At 42.1% G+C, this 22288-nt stretch overlaps 1 protein-coding gene across 12 annotated transcripts in view; it reads left to right on the forward strand.

The window, feature by feature from the left end:
• Positions 1 to 22288, forward strand: part of CLASP1 (cytoplasmic linker associated protein 1) — a 263831-nt gene that overhangs the window by 28594 nt on the left and 212949 nt on the right. For all 12 annotated transcript variants that reach the window (XM_041739917.1, XM_041739921.1, XM_041739918.1 and 9 more), the window contains exon 2: positions 3857 to 4336. In XM_041739917.1, the coding sequence (XP_041595851.1) occupies positions 4142 to 4336 (195 nt within the window). In that variant the 5' untranslated portion in view covers positions 3857 to 4141. The remainder of the gene's footprint in view (positions 1 to 3856; positions 4337 to 22288) is intronic.

Genomic DNA, 22288 nt, shown 5'->3' on the forward strand with positions numbered 1-22288 from the left:
TGCTATGCTCACCATAAGTATAGCTCCCATCTCTCTGCATACCATGCTGTTGATTGTATTCCCTATGCTGTAGCTTTCATCCCCGTGACTAATTCAGTCCAACATTTCAAGTAATTTATTTTTCTTTAGAGAAAGAGGGAAGGGGAAGTGCTGAGAGAAAGGGAGAGAGCAAATCCCAAGCCAACTCCCCACTGAACATGGAACCTGATGCGGGGCTCGATCTCACAACCCTGAAATCATGACCTGAGCTGAAATCAAGAGTTGGATGCCTAACCAGCTGAGCCATCCAGGGGCCCCCTGAGTAATTTCTAATGTTAATAGTGCTGTCAGGTAGTCACCTGTATGATGCCACTCTCCGGAATGATGATTTCAGAACTGATGGTTGGATTGTGAATAGATAACTGTGCTGGTTTCATAAGCTGTCTCTGGGCAAGGGCCAAGTCCTGTTTACTCTTGTGTCCCAGTACCTTCCAGTTATGCCTTATGCATACCAGACCTGGTTTTTATTTGGTCCAGCTACAGGTAACCTCTGGGACTGTGGGTTCCAGGTTAACTTTAGACCTGTTTCCTTGTTGCACTCTTTCCTGGTAGAGAGCCTGCACAGGATGTGGCTGCAAGAAAGAGATTTTTACCTCCTCCTCCTGTTTGTTTATATTCTATTTTCTGCATTTTTTAATATAATGTTTTTATAATTCTGTTGCTATATGAAATTTTGCTTGTATTCTTGTTGGTTTAGGAAATGCCTGGGGGATACAGGGAGGAGGACACATATTTATTTACTTGGGTCGCTAAAAATATCTCTGAAAGGATACACAGGAAGCTAGGGACATTATTTTCTTTTAGGCAGGGAAACTGGGCAGCTGGGGGGCAGGAGTGGGAGGGAGATTTTACACTTTGGTACCTCTTGAATTGGGACCATGTGATTGATACTCCCTGAATGCCTTTGAAAGCAGAGATGGAGAAAATGCTCAAGAGCATAGGAAAAAAGGTACCCCAAAAATCCAGTTTAGTAAAAATAAATAGAAGAGAGGATTATCAGTTACTTTTTATTTTTTGAATTTAAGGAGAAAAGAGAGAATTCAGTCTGCTTAATGCCTTGGGGCTTCTAGTGTCTTTCATTCTCTGGAATCCGTACATAGGAATTTGTGACCTACTTTTGAGAATGTTAAGCATTTATTGCATACTTACCTTCAAGAAGCATATACTTTTGTTAGAAATCTTAGTTCTAACTGGAGGGGGCGTGCTTTTTATATAATACATATTTTAGTTTTTTTTTATTCTTATTTTTTTAAAGATTTTATTTATCCATTCATAGACACAGAGAGAGAGAGGCAGAGACACAGGCAGAGGGAGAAGCAGGCTCCACGCAGGGAGCCCGACGTGGGACTCGATCCCGGGTCTCCAGGATCACACCCCAGGCTGCAGGCGGCGCCACACCGCTGTGCCACCGGGGCTGCCCCTATAATACATATTTTAAAAATTACAGTAGAGACTTGAATGAACAGGATAATTCCTCTCCCTGCGTTAGAGACTGTTTTCTTGTCTGTTGCCTCCTACCTGAGCATGAAGTCTGACCTCTTTTCCCTGGGTGAGAGCAGAAGGCCAGGCTTATAGCCACAAGGGTTGGAATGTTGGGAGAGGCGACTAATTGGCCATGTGGCCATGGAAAATCAGTATCCTCAGTTTCTCCATCTGTAAAATAGGAATTTCAATGCTTTATACAGTTGGTTGGAGAATTAAAGATAGTGTATAAATCATCTAGCACGGAAGTTGACACATCAAGTAGATGCTCAAATATTGTGTGATTATCATCGTTGGTTAGGATCTGTTGAATTTAGATCCCTTGAAGGGTTAAAGGATAGGAGATTCTTTTCACTGGGAATGAAAGACAGATGTTTAGGGGAAGGTGGAGTGCGTCCCTTATCAGCCAATGTATAACAAACCACCACAAACTCAGTGGCTTAAAACAACAATGGAATATTATTTCTCCTTATTCCGCTGTTTGGCTGAGTAGTTTTTTTGCTTGTCTCCTTAGACTTATTTGTGTAGTGGCAGTCAGATGATGACTGACATGGCTGAGTGTCCCTAATGAACTCATACTTCTGGCTGTCGGTTGGGGCATGTTGGTTCTCTTCTGCATGACCTCTTTGGTTCCAGGAGGTTCCAGGAGCTTCCTCACCATGTGGCAGACCCAGGGCAGCATTCTAAGAGGGCGAATTCTTGTGCTTGTCTATCAAGTCTCCTGCTTCCTTTTGCAGTTGCTGATTTGCCACTGGCCAAAGCAGGTCACAGGGGCAACCTCAGGTCACTGTTGGAGGGGACTAAGGCTCCGCCTTGGTAGGGGAAAAGAAGCAAAGAATTTGTGCTTCTTTTCTTCCATTTTTAATCCACAAGCCCACCCGTGTTTGATTTGCTTCTTGGGCTAATATTGGGCCAAGAAAGAAAAGGTTCTGTTAGTTTGTTTCTCCAACCTTCCTGTATCACTGATGCTTCTTTGAGACCAACATAGGAGCTGATTAAGAAACTGGGAATATTTTGTTCAGATTCCAAATTGAAATGAAGGGTAATAGCTGCTTTTATATGTTTGAAGATCCTTCTTATAAAGGAGGGACCAGTTCCAGGCCAGGGTGTGGAAGTGACTGGAAAGCAGCTATCTCCTCTGCCATGTGAGATAGTTTTCTGGAATGCTGTCCTGTCCCCAGCCCCATGCATGTAGAAGATAGGTAATAGTGTGTCAGGACCTTTGAAAATGGATCTTCCTCATTGAATAACTCGACCTAAATGATTCCTGTTGGTGTCAGAAGTCTCTGATTCTGGAACTTGGGAAGCACACAGTGCTCTTTATCCTGAGAGTAGGGATGGATGAGGTGATGTTAAAAAGGGGAAGAATTACTCTGCACAGACTTGTCATTTTACTTGGTGTATAAGGTTCATATTTGCTGCTAGAACCCCTGAGAGCTCGGACTGACTGTTGGTGTGAGGAGCAGTTCTATTTAGTACAGTGTCTGGTAGGTGCTGCATCTTTAGACAGGTTTTCTCTGGGTCTGCTTAGGTTGGAGTGAAGGGAATCAAGAGAAGAAATTGGATGTAAGAAGTAGATGTGTACAGTTGTTCCAGCAGCTATAGATTAACTGTTCAGATTGTCTAATGAAAACAGTTTTGGCACAGCTTTCCCATATCATGTATTTTGCCTTACAAAACACCAGGCTGTCATCAGCTAAGAATACTGTCCATGAGTGATCAGAATGTGAGCCTTTCCCATTTCCCCCTCCCACCGCTCCCTTCTCTTTGTTGGAAGGAGGAGGAGGCAGGGACGACTGTTCACTCTGTTGTAAAGCTCCTGAAGTTTGATGGAGGTGCTGTCTTTGGTTCAGGCTCCCAGGCCAGCCACTTTGGTCAGTGGTGTTTCTGTGGAGCCCGCCCCATTTCCAGTACTGCTTTTTTTTTTTTTTTTTTTTTTAAAGAAAACTCAATAAGCAACAGTACCTTCAGTCATTCACACGCAGAGTGGTGTTAGGTTTTTGGTGGGAAGCAAAATTTAAGCTACAAATAAATATGCTAACTGAAGCAGAAGATTGTTTTTGTGACTGGCTCATTTACAAGCTGGAAAGTTGTGAAAAACATCAACCTACCAACTGTGTAGCCCATTGGCTCTTTGCTTTGGGCATCCATGTTCTTCCTGATAAAAATAATAATTATGTTATTCTGATATGGTTGCCAAGTGTTCATGCTTCTCAGTCCACTTGTGATTATAAATGATTCTGCAGCATGGACTGCTTTGTCTTTGATTTAATGTTTCATAACATTTGGATGTTATGTTATCTGTGCTGATTTGTTCTTCTCTTTCCCTTTTCAGAATGGACTGCTGAATTATGAAGAATTTCAGACCCAATAGTAGAACCTCACTCAGCTACTCACTCCTTTATCTCCTACTAGTTATTTAAATTGGACTTTTAATATCCTACCAGCTGCTCTTCAGACACACATGGTGCATTGTTGCCATTCCCCGGATTGCATCTTTGAAACACAGGCTCTTAGTAACTTTCAGCAAACAAAGAGGCAGCCTCCTGGGTACGTTTCCTGGGAGGGTGTCACCCTGACTGCCCTCTAGCTTCTGCTGGATCTGGATTTGAATTCCACCATGGAGCCTCGCATGGAGTCCTGCCTGGCACAGGTGTTGCAGAAGGATGTGGGGAAACGACTGCAGGTTGGCCAAGAACTTATAGACTATTTCTCAGACAAACAGAAGTCTGCTGACCTTGAACATGACCAGACCATGTTAGATAAACTTGTGGATGGGCTTGCTACCTCTTGGGTGAACTCTAGCAATTACAAGGTAAGCTGTGCTTTAGAAGGCACTTGAGTAGGTAGCTGGGCTGCCTCGGTGGGTCAGAATTGGTCCTTATGAAAAAAAAAAAAAACAAACTCGGGAGCAATCAACATGATTGCTGATTGCTCACTCGGGTTGAGACTTTTGGACATTTCATTCTGGAGCAAGTAGGATTTTCTTTAATTCTTGTTGGAGATAAAAAAATCCTTATGCTCTAGCACTTTGAGAGAAGACCAAGTGAACAGATAAAGAGAGGCTTTTATGTTGGAAAGTTTACAATCATTTGCAGCCTTGAAGTTAAAGTGAGTGTTATATCTTGCACTGAATGGAGTCAGGAGATGTTGGTGAGTGGCCCTTCATGAATAGCAAATATCTTTGCTGATTTCCTGTGAGGGATGGAATTGGCAATAACATGTGGAGCATTTTACCTTCAGATCACTGTTTTGAAGTCAGACTAGGTACTTGGCCAGAGATAGTATGAGTTGCCTAGGTCTCTTCTGTGACCTATGTGTAATGGCCTGGAGGATATCCTTCAGGTTCTAAAGATCAAGGTGGGCATGTGCCTTTGGTGGGTAGGGGGTGCAGGGAGGGGTCCTAAGACCCAAATGAGTTGTGAAGGTTGACCATTTTACCATTCAAAGATTGAGCTTTCATGACTAAAAGCTAGACTGGACTTGTACTGAAGAGGTATCATTTTCTCTACCTGTCCCCCTCCTCTCTCTCTTTGTTTGCCAAGAGGGTGGTTCTTTGGGTCAAGATGGGGATGGAAAGTTGGGCATTGGCATGTCTTCTAATAAGTAATATAGACATTGGGAAAGGGGCTCACAGAAAACAGTATCTCTTGTGCTTTTTTCATTGGCTCAGCTGAGATAAGTTTGGACTTGGAAACTGGTACTTTTAGATTTCTTTGTTTGCTGTGGTATAGACTCTTGTTTTCCAAATGCATTAAACCTTGGTCTTAATCTAAGAGTCAGTAGATTTTAAGGGTGTTACCTAGGACCCTGATATTTTACTTAAAATTGCATATAAAATTTATCCTGTCTTTGAAAGTCAAGCTTAATTTCGGTTTCATTCATCTATTTATTGATTTAGCTGAGGGTTACAAGTGCTGCTTATGTGCTTGGCCTTGGTGCTGGATGATGGAAGTGTTACAGACATGAGAGGTGGTAGAGGATCTAGTTGTTCTATTGTTGAGGGCTATAAAGTCACCCTGTCTGTGATGGAATCACAGTTCCACCACTCTGTATTCACAGTGCAATGCTTTTGGATGAGAGTAACTGAAGACTGACTCATTGGCTTAAAACTGCTATAAGGAGATTGAGTAATTGTCTTTAAGAGTTTAAGAAGTCTACAGTAGCTAAGGCAATGTCCAGGGAGACTGTCTGCTTGTGTCCTTTACTTGGAGGGAAACCTTTCTCAGAAGCTCCCCAGCAGACCTTTTTTTTTTTTTTTTTTAAATTTTTTTTATTTATTTATGATAGTCACAGAGAGATAGAGAGAGAGGCAGAGACACAGGCAGAGGGAGAAGCAGGCTCCATGCACCGGGAGCCCGACGTGGGACCCGATCCCGGGTCTCCAGGATCGCGCCCTGGGCCAAAGGCAGGCGCCAAACCGCTGCGCCACCCAGGGATCCCCCCAGCAGACCTTTTTACATCAGATTGTCCAGAATTGCTTTGCATGGCCATCCCAGCATCACTGGAAAATAGATGGGTGCCCATGATTGTTTTCCATCATCATGCTTGACCTCCTAATCTTGAGTCCAACCTCCTTTGAGTGAAGCATATGGCCATGTGAAAGAGGGGGGATATTTGAGTACTATTAGACTCCTGCTCAACAAATACTTGTTCCATGAGTGAACAAGCACTCTCTAAGTGTCCAATCCATTAAGGGCAGTTAATGAAACAAAGAGCTCTGCTCTGACCATAATATACCAACTGTGCAACATCAGACATCTGAATAATACCATACTTACGTTAATATGTAAAACTCACGTGTTATATCTTATGGCTTGAGGGAGGAAGTTAGGGATGGGACTCAGGTAATAGGGATATTACATAAGTAACCCATGAAGTCTGCTATACTGTGTGAGCTCTCTTAACCTTTCTTGGCTTCAGCTTTGGGCTTCAGTTCCCTCATTTACAGTTTTGGGATAACTGAGTTATGATGAGCACTAAACGAGACAGTGTATGTTGGTGTGAATGTAAGCTGGTTGTAGCCACTCTGGAAAACAGTATGGAGTTTCCTCAAGAAGTTAAAAATAGAGCTACCCTACAACCCAGCAATTGCACTACTTAGTTATTTACCCCAAAGATACAAATGTAGTGATCCGAAGGGGCCCCTGCACCCTGATGTTTATAGCAGCAATGTCCGTAATACCCAAACTATGGAAAGAGCCCAGACATCCATTGACAGATGAATGGATAAAGGTGTGGAATATACAATGGAATACTACTCAGCCATCAAAAAAATTGAAGTCTTGCCATTTGCAGTGAATGACGTGGATGGAACTAGAGGGTATTATGCTAAGTCAAATAAGTCAGTCAGAGAAAGGCAGTTGTTAGGATTTCACTCATATGTGGAGTTTAAGAAACAAAACAGGAACATAGGAGAAGAGAGGGAAAAATAAAATAAGATGAAATCAGAGAGGGAGATGAACCATAAGAGACTCTTAACTCTAGGAAACAAACTGAGGGTTGCTGGAGAGGATGAGGGTGGAGGGATGGGGTAACTGATGAGCATTAAGGAGGGCATGTGATGTAATGAGCACTGGGTGTTATCACAACTGATGAGTCACTGAACTCTACCTCTGAAACTAATAATACACTATCTGTTAACTAATTGAATTTATATTAAAAAGTGCATATCTGTGGGATCCCTGAGTGGCGCAGCGGTTTGGCGCCTGCCTTTGGCCCAGGGCACGATCCTGGAGACCCGGGATCGAATCCCACATCGGGCTCCCGGTGCATGGAGCCTGCTTCTCCCTCTGCCTGTGTCTCTGCCTCTCTCTCTCTCTGTGACTATCATAAATAAAAAAAATAAAAAGAAATTAAAAAAAAAGTGCATATCTAAACAACAAAAAGTTAATGAGATAGCATATCAAGTTGTCCCACACCTGCCCTGTAACAAGCACTCAGATATTAATAGTTGTTATCAAGACTGGTTCCTGTCTTCAGGGAGCTCCTAGTCCAGGGGAGTGGTGAGAGAGAGCACTTATTAGCAAGCCAAGGGTTATGGTATAGTGGGAGCAATCACAGAGACCCACAGAATTCAGGGGGAAGCCAGAAGAACATAACACTGCCTGGGGGAATCCCAGGTTTGAAGATTGGGTAGTTTTTTTCAGAATAGCGTTTTCAGGGTCACAAAAGTGTGAACGATTAAGACTTGACCCTTCGAGATGTCATCTCTAAGGAAGACAGGTTGGTGTAAAGAGAAGTCAGGAAGACAGGATTAGCTACCAAGTTGCATATGATCACGGACAGGTCTCTTTATTTGTCTGTGGAGTGCAAGTGTTTGACCAGATGACCTCTTGGGAGGCTTCAAGCCCTAATCTCTTACACAACTTCATACTGATGACTTTGTGGTCTGGGCCATGTAAGATGGTTCTAATGTTACACAGTACTGAGCACCCCCTCAGCTCTCTGGGTGTGGTGACACCAGGCCCTCTGCATACCTGGAACCCGGAGCCTAGAACATAGAAGGTGCTCAGTGAATATTAATTCCATGAGTGAACTCAGGAGCTTAAGACTGTTCGGCAAGTAGTGGGTTGCTTTACCAAAATCTGGAAACTTACCTTTTAGGCCCTTTCTCCCCCTTTTAATCATAGATCAGGATTTCTCATTGAGCCCAATGTGCGTTTAAGGTTTTATATGACATGTTTTATATATTATGATTTGAAAGGATTCACTTTGCAGCTTGGCTTCTTGATTTTTTTTTTTTTTTTTTTTTTTTTTTTTTTTGAGGACTACAATGAAGGAGAGAAGGGAAACAATTTTAGGCTTTCAAAGTAGTAGGACTTGGGTATCCTTCACAGAGAATGTAGATGAATGTCAACACAGTCTCTTATTTAAAAAATGGTTGGCTGGAGCTTGAATCATTATACATTTGATTATTTCTTGCCTTGGTAAATGAATTTGTATTTGGCACTAATTGCAGTTTAGCAGCTACCCTTTATTGCTTAGTTACTATGTGTTTGGGATATTGCCTGTCTTAGCTCATTTAATCTTTGCAATGCCCCTGCAAGGAAGGTGGTGGTACCATGATTTCATGTATGAGGTAACTGACATCACCCAGAATTATGAGGTAATTCCTACCAGTGATTATGAAACTGGGGCTTCAATATGGGTCCCCCTGATTTCCTAGCCTTTGCTCCTCTCATAAGAATAGGATCTGCAGGGACGCCTGGGTAGCTCAGTGGTTGAGCATCTACCTTTGTCTCAGGGCATGATCCCAGAGTCTTGGGATCGAGTCTCACATTGGGTTCCCCATGGGGAGCCTGCTTCTTCCTCTGCCTGTGTCTCTGCCTCTCTCTCTGTGTCTCATGAATAAATAAATAAAATCTTAAAAAAAAAATAGAGTCTGCCATATAGTAAATATTTAAGCCTCAGTGGGCCGTATGGATTTCTTGCAATTTAACTAGTTTGGGCCATTTTGGTGCAAAACAGCCACAGGGAACATACAAATGAATGAGTATGGCTGTGTTCCAAAAAAACCTTAATTTATAGAAACAAATGGAGGACCACTTGGGCTCATGGACTATAGTTTCCAGCCCCTACTGGAAGTAGAAGCACCTACTATGTGTAAGTACTTTCTCTCTCTTTCTTTGCCTTTTTTCTCTCCTCTCCTCTCCTCTCCTCTCCTTTCTTTTTTCTTTCTTTAGAATGTGGTGGGGAGGAGCAGAGGGAGAGAGAGAGAATCTTAAGCAGGCGGGGATGCCTGGGTGGCTCAGCCATTGAGCATCTGCCTTCAGCCCGGGGCATGATCCTGGAGACCCAGGATCAAGTCCCACGTCGGGCTCCCTGCATAGAGCTTGCTTCTCTCTCTGCCTGCATCTCTGCTTCTCTCTTTCTCTGTGTCTCTCATGAATAAAGAAATAGAATCTTTAAAAAAAAAAAAAAAGTAGGCTCTGTACCCAGTGTGGCACCCAACACAAGGCTTGATCCCACAACCCTGAGATGGTGACCTGAGCTGAAATTAAGAGTTGGTTGCTTAACAAACTGAGCCATGAAGGCGCCCCTGTAAATACTTTTCCTCTAGTCGGGGAATCATTCATGATTCATCTGGTAGAAGAGTAAGGCTTATAATTTGCATGTGACTTTTGAGATGGGGAGAGCATTGGTATAGGCTAAATAGAGTGTAGTTTGTTTTTGGAGCACTTTATCTGAATTTTGAGAAATCTTGCCTTTTTTAGCCCTCTCTCATTCAGACTCATATTAGGATCAGTTTGTGTTCTGTTAACCTGTTCTTGATCGTCTGCTGTGAGTTGGCTTTGGGCTTCCTTGGATAGTCATCTTGGGGATTGAGGAATTGATTATTCAAATAAGGCCCTCATACATCAGAAAGCCAGAGGGCCGCACTGTGCTGGTCAGCCCGGAAACAGTATCCTTTGTTGTTCCAGTGAATGTGGGAGACACCAAAGGAGACAGGAAGTGTGAAGTTCAAGTGTGAACTTCTTGAGTGTGAAGTTTCTAGATTACTCACACATTAAAAAAGTAAACCCCTGGGGCACCTGGGTGGCTCTGTGGTTGAGCATCTGCCTTCAACTCAGGGCGTGATCCCAGGGTCCTGGGATAGAGTCCTATATCAGGCTTCCTGCGGGGAGTCTGCTTCTCCCTCTGCCTATGTCTCTGCCTCTCTCTCTCTGTCTCTCATGAATAAGTAAACAAAATCTTAAAAAAAAAGTAAGCCCCCAAATTTTGAATATGGCTGCCTTTCTTGATCTAATCTCTTCCTTTATTAAAACTTGAAGAACGAGAGTGATGGTAGAGTAGAGTTTTATATGTACCTCCATCCACTGTTGTGTCCCATTCCCCACGCCCCCCCCCCCCCCCATTGCCGCCCCTTCTCTAGATAAGAAGGGATAAAAGGAAAGAGTGATCTGACCCAGAGAGGCCCCGGGGCTCCCGCAGTGTGAGGGGGTGGGGAGAGACTGATGCTGTGCAGCTTCCCTGGTTAATGATCCCTTCTGTTCAGCCAGGCAGTGCAGTGACATGCAGCCCCACATACCTTGCGGTGCAAGCACCTGTGCAGCCAGTGAGCTCAGTGGGGACCAGGGCCTTTTTTGTGAATATAGTCCCATAGTCCTTTCTACACAGTTCCAGAATCTCTGAAACTCCTAACTGTCCTATTTTTCATTTGTCATTTGACCCAAAGTGAACTGACGTTTCTGAAACCACTTGTAGTCTATACTTACCTGTGCAGGGCATGTTTTACTGCAAAAGTATTCATATGTTTGATTGTGGGTTGCTGCCCCAGATTTTGTTCTCTCTCTCTCTCTCTCTATATATATATATATGTATGTATGTATACATGTGTATATACATGTGTATATATATAGTTCCACCCCCCTCTCTCCATAGATTCTATTATCTACCTATGTTTCCTATCCTGTATAGGTAACTGTGTACTACTCTACCTTTGTAAACCTGAGAAAAAATTTTTTTTAAAGATTTTATTTATTTATTCATGAGACAGAGAGAGAGGCAGATATACAGAGGGAGAAGCAGGCTCCATGCAGGGAGCCCAATGTGGGACTTGATTTCAGGACCTTGGGATCATGCCCTGAGCTGAAGGCAGACGCTCAACCACTGAGCTACCCAGGTGCCCCACACCTGAAAAATTTTGTATTCCAGAACACATCTGGCTGCCAGTTTTGGATAAGTGATTGTGGACCTGTATTTAGCATTGTAGAATAATAATGACACCCCATGGTTATGGGACACTTACTTTGTACCAGAAATATGCTAAATATATGTTCATTTTTGCCTTCTGATTACCATACAAGGTAGTTTTATTTCATTCTACAAATGAGGAAGACTGATGCTCAAGTAAGTCAAGTACCTTGTTAAGGTGACAGTGCTAGTAACTAAGGTTTCTGGGACTTGACCCCAGGTGCTTATGCAACAGGGAAGGTAATGAAGCACTTACGATGTGCCAGATACCGCATTGGGGGCTGGGTGTCTAGTCAGGACCATCGGGCCTTAGTACCTGCCCTGACCGTGACTACCAGTGCCTGGGCAGTCTAGGTCTGTCTACATCTGGGTGTGTGGTCTTCATCTTGGTGCACTCTGGTCTCAAGGCTCATGCCATGCTGCTTCTTTATTTGAAATTTGCAGTTCTCTGTTAATTTAGGGTTTCTTTGTCTCTGCCCTAATGGTCTTTATAGTCTAACTGGGCGGGAGTGGGGGAAGGCAGGTAAGGCAGATGAGAGGACAGTGCAGAGTGTAGGATTGGATATCATTAACTGTTAAATTGCATCATAGAAGCGTCTATAAATGTAGCATGGAGAAGAAAAAGAAATGTTAGTGTTTGCTTAGTTGAAGAGGCTGAGATGGCAGCCTGTGTAGAATTACAAAGGGCCATGCAGAATCAAAAGGAATGAGTTCCTAAGGGTTCAGAGAAGCCTCTCTTCCTTTCTTGTTCTCCCTCTCTGGGCAGCACCATCTCCTGGAGGCCATAAAAGATTTAGTCTTTCCGTAAGCTTCTTTTCAGAGCAGCGTTTCCCTCTGCCCCAGCTCAGGTGCCCTTTATGGGCAGGAGGGGAGGTGTGATAGGTAAGGGAGGTTCCTCTCATTCCCCTGGCCTCTATCACCAAAACCTTGGCTTTCATTGAGGTTTTTTATTGCCCACCTTGTGTCCTTGAGAGGAGAGCCAGGAAAGATTATTGGATTCAGATGAAGTGATGACTTCTGTTTCTTTTTCTGGCAGTCTCCTCAGGGCTGCCATCAAGCCATGCCTCCTTTCAGGGGCTGTTCATTTTTCCCAGATTTTTTTCCCCTGCAATGTTGTCCAGTGGTTGCTAGAGCTGCATTTCTCTGGGTATATTTTTTTGATTGATTGATTGTAGCATTTACATTTTATGAAACATTTATTTATTAAAAAAATTTTTTTTTTAAGTTTGAGTATAGTCGGCACACAATGCTACATTCATTTCAGGTGCACAATATGGTGATTCACCTTCTCTATACCTTATGCTGTGCTCAGCACAAGTGTAGCTTCCTTCTGTCCCCATGCAACAGTATTATAGTATCGTGGACTATATTCCCCATGAATGCCTTTCTTTTTTTTTTAAGATTTATTTATTTATTTATGATAGACACAGAGAGAAAGAGAGGCAGAGACACAAGCAGAGGGAGAAGCAGGCTCCATGCCGGGAGCCTGACGTGGGACTCGATCCCGGGACTCCAGGATCGCGCCCTGGGCCAAAGGCAGGCGCCAAACCGCTGAGCCACCCAGGGATTCCACCCCCATGAATGCCTTTTATTTCCATGATTTATTCTTTCCTTAACTAGCAGCCTGTACTGCCACTCCTCTTCACCCATTTTGCCCATCCCTGTGCCCTACCACGCTTCTGGCAATCATTTATTCATTTATGCATTATTTATTATTTTATTTTAATTCTAGTGTAGTTTACATAGTGTAAACTAAGTATATAGTGTTATATTAGTTTATATTAGTTTCAGGTGTACAATGTAGTCATTCAACAGTTCGATGTATTACTCAGTGCTTATTAAAATAAGTGTACTTTTAATCCTCTCTGGCTATATTTTAAGAAGATCGCTGTCTCTGTTTTAAGTACTAAACAAAAGCAAAAGCACCACAGGAAAAGTTATTTCAAGAAAATTTCTGTGGATCATTAAGTAAAAATGATATACTTGATGTTTGTAATTACTGACGTTTCTTCCTAAATATGTGTTAACGTATATGCAAGAGCATCATAGTATATTGGAAATAATTCAGATTTGAGTATGAACAGTCTGGATTCTCATCCTAGCTCTGCCACTTTGACTTTTGAGCAGGTAACTCTTCTCATCTGTAAAATGGGTGTCTGGTGATATCTACTACACAGCATTATTATGGACATTCGGTGAGCCAGTGTACAGAAGGTGCCAGCGTGTAGCATGTGGTCAGTGAAAGGAAGATACTATGGAGCTATTTATTGGTAGCAAAATAGAAAAGTTAACTTTTTCATGGGGCTGGGGTGGCATCCCTTCCTGTAGGTCTTGTTGGCCTATTCCTGGAACAGAGGCCCTGGATCTTTTGTAGTAGGATACAGATCCTTGAGGTGCTGCACTGGTGATGGCAGAGAACAGAGCAGCCTCTGGCCTAGAATTCTAAGGGAGATTTTAAAGCCTACCTGGGGGGGACCTGGGTGGCTTAGTGGGTTAAGTGCTTTCCTTTGGCTCAGGTCATGATCCCAGGGTCGTGGGATTGAGCCCCACGTCGGGCTCCCTGCTCATTGGGGAGCCTGCTTCTCCCTCTCCCTCTGCAGTTCCCTGTGCTTGTGCTCTCTCTGTCTGCCAAATAAATAAAATCTTAAAAAAAAAAAAAAACCCACATCACAAAACCCTACCCGTAAAACCAATCCATTGGTTGAGGATCCCCGCTTATGGGGGGGGCTTCACTTCTTTTTATTTTTAATACTTTATTTTAGAAAGCTAAAATCTAAATAAGGGTACATACAATAGAAGAAATCCAAAATTGAGTGTCAAAACAGAAAAGGAAACAGCTAGGGTGAGAAGGTGGAGCGGACAATGAGGCCACCATAGGTAATGTTTACTAATACTAAGAGCTAACAGTTATTAAGTGCTCATTATTTGCTGGAAGCTGTTATGCTTTGCATTTGTTGCCTCATTAAATTGTGACATAGGAACTACATGATAAGTAATTCTACAGTCTGGGAAACTGCCTAAGTAAGAAAAGTGAAAAGACTTGCCTCAAGTCACTTAACTAGAAAGTTGTAAGAGGCAAGGTTTTCATCTGAAGAGTCTGACCTTAGAGCCCACGTCTGAATCAATGTGCAGTGCTACTTATAATGATAATGTTGCAGCAATATTAATAATTTCTTTATTGGAGCATAAAGAAAAGAGTGTCAGGATTCACTCTAGAGTTAACAGTGATTGCTCTAGATAACTACGTCCTGAGTGACTGATAAGCAACTCATTTTCTACCTTAATGAAGAACCCCAAATATTGAAGATCAATAAAACGGTACTTTGATCCTCATAGACTCATGACCATATATACTTTAAGAAAAAAAAAAAAGATATATTTATTTGAGAGAGAAAGAGAGCACATGTGAGCAGGCAGAAAGGCAGAGGGAGAGAGCCTTAAGTGGACTTGTTGTGGAGCATGGAGCCCAGCACGGGGCTCAATCCCATGACCCTTAGTTTACAACCTGAGCAGAAGCCAAGAGTTGGGCAGATAACCAGCTGTGTCCCCCAGGTGCACCCCATAATATACTTTTTAAACTTAATATTCAGACCTATTGGTAAGTTTCAAAAAACCGTGCAAATAATTTGCATATACGTTTCGCCCAGATCCCAGCGTTAACACTTCACCACATTTGTTTTGTCCTTCTCTCTGTGTATTATCATTAGTTGTAGATTATTGGAAGTGTAAGTTGTAGACATAGTGCTCTGTTGCTCATAAATACTTGTGTGTATTTCCTAAAAACAAGGGCATTTGCTATGTAAGCTTAGCACAGTTATTTAAGTCAATATTAGGATCTGTAAAATACAGATATGTCTAATCTATGAGTCTTATTCACATTTCACCTCTTGACCTCCTAATGTCCTTTATAGTAAGAGCAAAAACAGTTTTCTGGTCTATAGTCTAATCCAGAATCCCCGTTGCATTTGGTTCTCATTTGTCTAGTTTCTTAAATCCAGGGCAGCTCATCGTCAATCTTTCCTTGTCTCTCTTAATACTTTTGGAGAGCACAGGGCATTTATTTTGTAAAGCCCTTCAATTTGAACTTGCTTAATATTTCTCACAATTAGACTGAGGTTGCACATTTTAGGTAGGAATATCATGCAAGTGTACTCTGCATCCTCTCAGGAGACACATGGTGTCTTTCTCTTACCTGGTAAAAGAGGTCTTTGCCAGGTAGCTTCAGAAGGTTGCTGGGTTTTTTTCAACTTTTGTAATGAATAGCTGTCTTGTGGGGAGATAACTTTGAGACTATGTAAATACCCAGTTTTCCACCAGACTTTCACTTACCAGTTTTAGCATCCACTGGTAATTTTTGCCTAAAATAATTATTACTATGTTGGCTGCCAAAGGGTGATTTTCTGATTCTGTCATTTCTTCTTTATTAGTTGACTCCAAATATTTTTGAAATGTATATCCTATGTCTCAGGAATTAGCATCTAATTTGATAGTTATCAAAAAAAAAAAAATAATTTGATAGTTATCCCCAAAAGGAACTACTATGAAGAGAGAAGAAAATGTTTCAAATTAGTCTTCTTTAGGTACATTTATGTTCATAAAGTGTTTAAGGTAACTTAATTTGTTTTTTTTTTTATTTTTTTATTTATTTTTAATTTTTTTTTACTTAATTTGTAAACACAGAACATGCACGATGTGATGCAGTTTGGTTGAGGCTAACAGCAGTGGAGAGATGGAGAAATGGAGAGATGGTCAGCCTTAAGTTTTTATAATGATTGTGCAAGGAATACAGAAAGGCAGATAATAGCAAGATGTCTTCCTGGATTTAGTAGGATATTAAAAGACACTTTGCAGGAGGAGGAAAAAAGCAGAGCATAGAAAATGGATGAAACAGAAGACAGTACTGTATTATTCTGGTGCACTATTCCAGTGGATAGAATTCACCAGCTTGAGCTTTGGACTCAGGGGGAAGATATTATAGATGGGGTTATAGAGGAAGTGCTTTGTGCCTGCCATGTTTGGTGGTTGGTAGGAATCTCTCTGTTTAATCTTCCTTAGAGGCTTTGTGGGAGAATGGCCCCTAAGACTCTTTAAAAAAATGTATTTATATATACATATACATATTTAATAAGTATATTTTTAATATGTGTTGATCCCTGAGATCAAGAGTCGCATGCTGTACCGACTGTACCAGCCAGGCATCCCTTCGGACTCTTGTTTGAGGGAAGAGAGATGGCTCAGCTGGGCTGCAAAGAAGCACGTTGCAGATGACACTAATGGAGGTCATGTTCTGAGATAAGCTACACTAGTGAGGCTGAGCAAGATCCCATGTAGAGGAGCCTGGTGAGGTAGTAGGACCTTGGGCAATGGAAGCCATTGAAGGACCATTGCCTTTAGGAGTTAGGAGTCTGTGTAATCTAGGGGGCATGGACTATTACCGAGGGAGCGGGGAGAAGCAAAGTGGAGTAACCGTATTAGGGAGGAGGACAGGTTGGGGGTTTTTGCTTTTAGTTTGAATGTACAAGGACTGGGATGAATTTGAGAAGTCTTCAAGATTTCAGGCTTCAGGATACAATTTATTGTTTATTGACTGTGGATAACCTTGTGAAAAAAGGTAAGTTCTTTTCCTGCATGATTCATGTTTGTTTTTAAATTGGAGAAGATATTTTAAGGAAAAAACTCAAATAAGTTGGAGGAACATTTAGGAGAATTTTTGTCTTTGACTTCTACTTTGGCAGAGGGGCCTAAGTCTTAAATGCTTTGTGATTTATGTATATGTCTTGGGAACATCCTTTTTCAGATACTTCTCTTGAGGCTGCTTAATTGAAGTAATTTTGCAAATGTCGATTTAAAAAAAATTGTTTTTCTTATAGTAAAAGTGGTACATGCCTGTTGTACAAACAAGAACCAACTAATGAAACTTTTGAACGTAAAATTATGAAAAAATTGAAAATCACTCCTAGTCTTATGCCATAACTATTTTATTGTTTAAATTGTAGAAAAAAAGGGAATATGTACGTAAGACTATCAGACTACATGTGTTCTTTGTGTGAGTGTGTTTTGTGTCTAGTTTCTTTGATTTATTCTACACATGCCATTTTATGAGCTTTCTTTTGATTAAATGTAGGTCATGATCATTTTTTCAAATAAGTAAATCAGATCACTTATGAGTTAATATCATTTCATGTATTATTCTCTTCTATGAATGGTTAGCCATCATTTCCTTATCCGTAGTTGGTTGCTTGCTAATATCTACACAGTTTCTAGTTTTTTTGTTATAAGCATCATGATACTGAGCATCCTTCAACATATGTATATTCATGCCCTCAGGGTGTGTGTGTGTGTGTGTGTGTGTGTGTGTGTGTGTGTGTGTGTTGAAAGTTCTGAAAACCTTTTGGACTGAATTGCTGGATCAAAGTGGTCCAGGTTGCCTGCCCAGCAATGGTGCATGAGTGTGTCTGTACCACCCCTGGATATTACCATTTCTTTGGATAGTCTTCCTTTTGCATGGGCAAAAGTTACCTCTGTGTAGCTAGAGCAGCACTGGATAGTATTTCTTCTGTTTTTAACCTTTCAGATAGCAAATCTTAAGAGGATGCGAAGTAAATAATTTTATTTTTGTTAATCTCATTTCCCTTTTAAAAGATTGATGAAAAAAGGTTGTCTGGGGCATATTAAATATGCATAGAGAAGAAGATGTCGGGCATTCCTGAGTGGCTCAGCGGTTTAGCTCCTGCCTTTGGCCCGGGGCATGATCCTGGAGTCCCGGGATTGAGTCCCACAACGGGCTCCCTGCATGGAGCCTGCTTCTCCCTCTGCCTGTGTCTCTGCCTCTCTCTTTCTGTGTGTCTCTCATGAATAAATAAATAAAATCTTAAAAAAAAAAAAAAAAGAGAGACGAAGATGTCCATAGTTATGAGGAGGAAGTCCTGCCACTTCGACAAAGTCCACTTTGTTGGATTAAAGAAATTGGGTCTTCCTGTTGTTTTATTCCCAGTAGTTTCTTTTCTAGATAGAATGAGAATAATACTGATTTATCTCCCAAGAAAGTTGTGAGAGAAAAAAACCCATCTAATCCATTTATTTGGAATGTTCCTTTCCTTTTCCCAAGTGCTTTCACACCTCCTGTAACCTAAATGTCAGCTCATCTTAACTGGGGTAGGCTGGAAGATGCTAAGTAATGCCAAGTAGATAGTAATTTTGTTTTTGTTGCTCAGTGAGGGATAGGTGTGTGATTCCATATGATTCTAAGGAATTATTTTTTTGAATAGCTCTGTGAAGAAAAGGACTGATGTTAAACTTTCTGATCTTGGGAAGGGAATCAGATGGACTTTGTAATGGACAGGAATTGAGTTCAAACCAGCTTAAGCTGGAAAGGGCATTATTGGGGCAGATCACTGGCCAGGGATTAGGGAAGTCTTTGCTTCTCTCTGGCTGATGGCTTCTCTTTTGTGTCACACTCATATCTACTGTGGGCCCAGCCCACATCTTGCAGCTTCACCACCAAAAGAAGGAGTTTCTTTCCCCAGCTTAGATTACAACCACAAACCCCTAGACAAATCCCCAAACCTTTGACCCACTCATCATGGCTAGGGAGTTGTGGCAGTGTAAGAAAATGAGTGGGCCCCAATCTGAAAACTTCATGTCAAGGGATGGAGTAAGGAGGACAGGTTGCCTTAAAAGAATGAAGTTTGGCTCGATGCAGGTGGCCTGGGTGCGACCACTGGGGGGAATTAAGAATTTTGTCAGAAGCTTGTATTTTAGATTGCTGGAGAGGCTGCAGGGCTCTTCTAGAGGCTCAAACACTGGGGTCAGATGTCACTTGGTTTTTGTATTGTTTTGTTTTTGAGAAAGAATGTGAGTATGCCAGCCCCGATTGGGGTTGGGGAGGGTCAGAGGGAGAGGGAGAGAGAGAATCGTTTTTTGTTGTTGTTGTTAAAGAGAGAGAATCTTAAGCAGATTCCACACTCAGCATGGAGCCTGATGAAGGGCTTGCTCTCATGACCTGAGATCAGGACCAGAGATTATTACCTGAGGCAAGATCAAGAATTGGATGCTTAACGAACTGAGCCACCCAGGTGCCCCTCAGAGACCCCAGTTTGTATCACAACTCTCTTTGCCATTTGTGTGGATTTATGCATGCCATTGAGCCTTCTGCTTCCTGTGGTCAGGCAGGAGCAGCCTGAATGTGCAGTGCTCTGCAGCACTTGGCATCGTTCTCTCTGTGTATGTATCTCCCTTTGCCACTTCCCTCTCTCATGACCCTGTGTTATTTGGGCTTTCACCTGTGTCTTCAAGTAAGAGCTTTTCTATCTGTCCTATCCCCTTTAAATTGAGCACTTACCTTTTGTGAGTGATTGTTGTTATGGTTTTTGGAATTACAGCACTGAAATTCCAGTGTTGTTATAGGTATAATGCCATTTGTTCTATGTTTTTAAAATCTGCAGCCTGTATCATTTATGTGTAATGTACATAATTATAGGCTGCTCTAACATTTCACATGTGCACTTCCCACCTGCCTATCCTGGTTAAGACCCTCGTTGGGGTACCTTGTAATGACTAAGGAAATGGGACCTAGAGTGAGTGAAGTTGAGCCTCATGTCTGTTCATCACTTATATTTTCCTGAGAATCAGTTTGGGGTGTTTACTTCTGTCAGAGCTTCTAAGTCATTTTAAATTTAGGAGGAAAGGAAAGTCGCTGAAGATATTAAGAGGAGGATCTGGTAAGTGGATTAGGAAACAGGATGAGAAAGCTCCAGGCCTAATATCCAGCCCTTGCCTGAATCTGGACCCCTTTCCTGTTCTTGGGGCTAGAGCTTGTGCTCCCCTCTTTTCTTTTAGGTCCAGATCTGTGCTCTTAGGGCCAGATCTTTTCTCCCATAGGATAGTTTATTTTAGCCAAAATTAGCCTTCTTGTTTAGTGATGCCACTTTGGGGAGAAGTCTGTTCAGAGCAGGTGGGCGAAAGCCAGTGCTCTTCATGGTAGGTACTGCTTGGGGACTAACTGTGCTGTATGCTACCAGCCCAGCCCCAAGGGACCATCCATGGCTGACTGTGTTTGCCACTCTGTTGCTTCCCTCTGCAGCTCGTCATGTAAAATGAATGAGGAGGATTTAGGTGCACAGGGCCCCAAAGCACAGGTGGATATGTGGGCAATGGAAACGTGCGCACAAACACAGGATGGCTGACAAAGGTGGGCTTCCCCCCTAATGCTTATTAAGCCTGCTTCATTCAAGAAAACCTTATATATGCGCATCATTTATATATTGATGTGCACAGGGAATTATACACTGCTTTAACATTTATGCTTTAACTCTATATGTACTTTAATATGGAAATAATTCAGATTTCATGGTTTTAAAATACAGAATGGATGGTATTATGCCATAAAAACACTGGCCATTTTGGTGCTAGAATTCTTTTTTTTTTATTTTTTTATTTATTTATGATAGTCACACAGAGAGAGAGAGAGAGGCAGAGACATAGGCAGAGGGAGAAGCAGGCTCCATGCACCGGGAGCCCGACGCGGGATTCGATCCCGGGTCTCCAGGATTGCGCCCTGGGCCAAAGGCAGGCGCCAAACCGCTGCTCCACCCAGGGATCCCTGGTGCTAGAATTCTAAGGAAAAATCTGGTATGACATGTGCCAAACTATTATTAGAGTATTTTCAAGGGGAAGGGGAAAGCATTATAAGGGAATATGTACTTACTAAAGTTTTTCATTGTTGGAGATTTTTTTAAATATATATAACAGCATTAAACTTTTTTCTTTTTTAAGAATACTGTAGTGTAATTCTTTATGCAAGTCAGCTTTATTCATACTAGATATGCATCTGTTTACTGTCTGCCCAAGAGTGTTATCCCTTTTTTTTTTTTATTTTTTTATTTTTTATTTTTATTTTTTTTTAATTTTTATTTATTTATGATAGTCACAGAGAGAGAGAGAGAGAGGCAGAGACACAGGCGGAGGGAGAAGCAGGCTCCATGCACCGGGAGCCCGACGTGGGATTCGATCCCGGGTCTCCAGGATCGCGCCCTGGGTCAAAGGCAGGCGCCAAACCGCTGCGCCACCCAGGGATCCCAAGAGTGTTATCCTTGATAAAGGAGGAGTGGTCAGGTTGAAGGGGGCAGAACAGGAAGCCATCTTGGACTCATGTTTTTCTCTGCTCTGAAGAGAAACCTCCAGTGCCTTGGTGGAAGGATTTATTTTTATAGAATGAGATCTTGATCCCTTTCTTTAGGGAAAATTGATCTGTTTCTTTTGCCATCTCCAAAACTAGGTAGACTCTGTTAGGGCAGGGGATGCCCTTCTGGAAATGGGAACACTGACAAAGGAGAGCTAATGTGCTTAGTCTCTGTGGAGCTGTGCTCTAGAATCTTACTTTGGCCCTTGCTCTCATATCCTACCTACATATCAAATCATAGCCTACCTCTCGCTATTCCAGGCATTGTTTTTTTGTAACTCGCTGCAGAGTTCAGAAGCCTTTGATAATGTTGGAGCTTCCACTCATCAGTTCCTATGGACACTCTTCATTGCTGTCTTTTCTTAAGGGAAGTGGCTCCAGCTCTGTAAAATAATAGACAATTTATATGGAAAAGTTAAGAGCCTAGAATCTGGGGACAGACTGCTTGGGTTAGAACTCCTCCACTAGCTGTATGATGCTGTAAGTTACTTAACCTTCCTAAGTCTCAGTTTTTCAACTGTAAAATGGGGACAATGTTGATCTCATAAGGTTCCTATGTGGGTGAAGGAATTTATGCACAGACAGTGCTTGACACATAATGCTGCAGACTTGTTAGCTTTATGATTATTTTATAGCATCCAATGTGATACTCTTTCTTCATTTCTTTGTGGTTGATCTAGTGCTGTTACTGCCTGCCTTTGGTTACCCGTTACTGGTTTTAACTTGTACCAGAACAACCAGACTGTGGCAGAAGGAGAGGCCACAAAGGAATCATCCGGGTTGCAGTGCAGCTTCATTCCAGAAGATCATAGTTGAGGGAGCATTGGCTGCGTGTCTTTTCAGGGTAGTGGGTGAAAGATCACTGGCCCAGGTCTCTCCTTGCGTTCAAAT

The sequence above is a fragment of the Vulpes lagopus genome, chromosome 24 (assembly GCF_018345385.1).
Source record: "Vulpes lagopus strain Blue_001 chromosome 24, ASM1834538v1, whole genome shotgun sequence".
In the NCBI taxonomy this organism is placed as follows: domain Eukaryota; kingdom Metazoa; phylum Chordata; class Mammalia; order Carnivora; family Canidae; genus Vulpes; species Vulpes lagopus.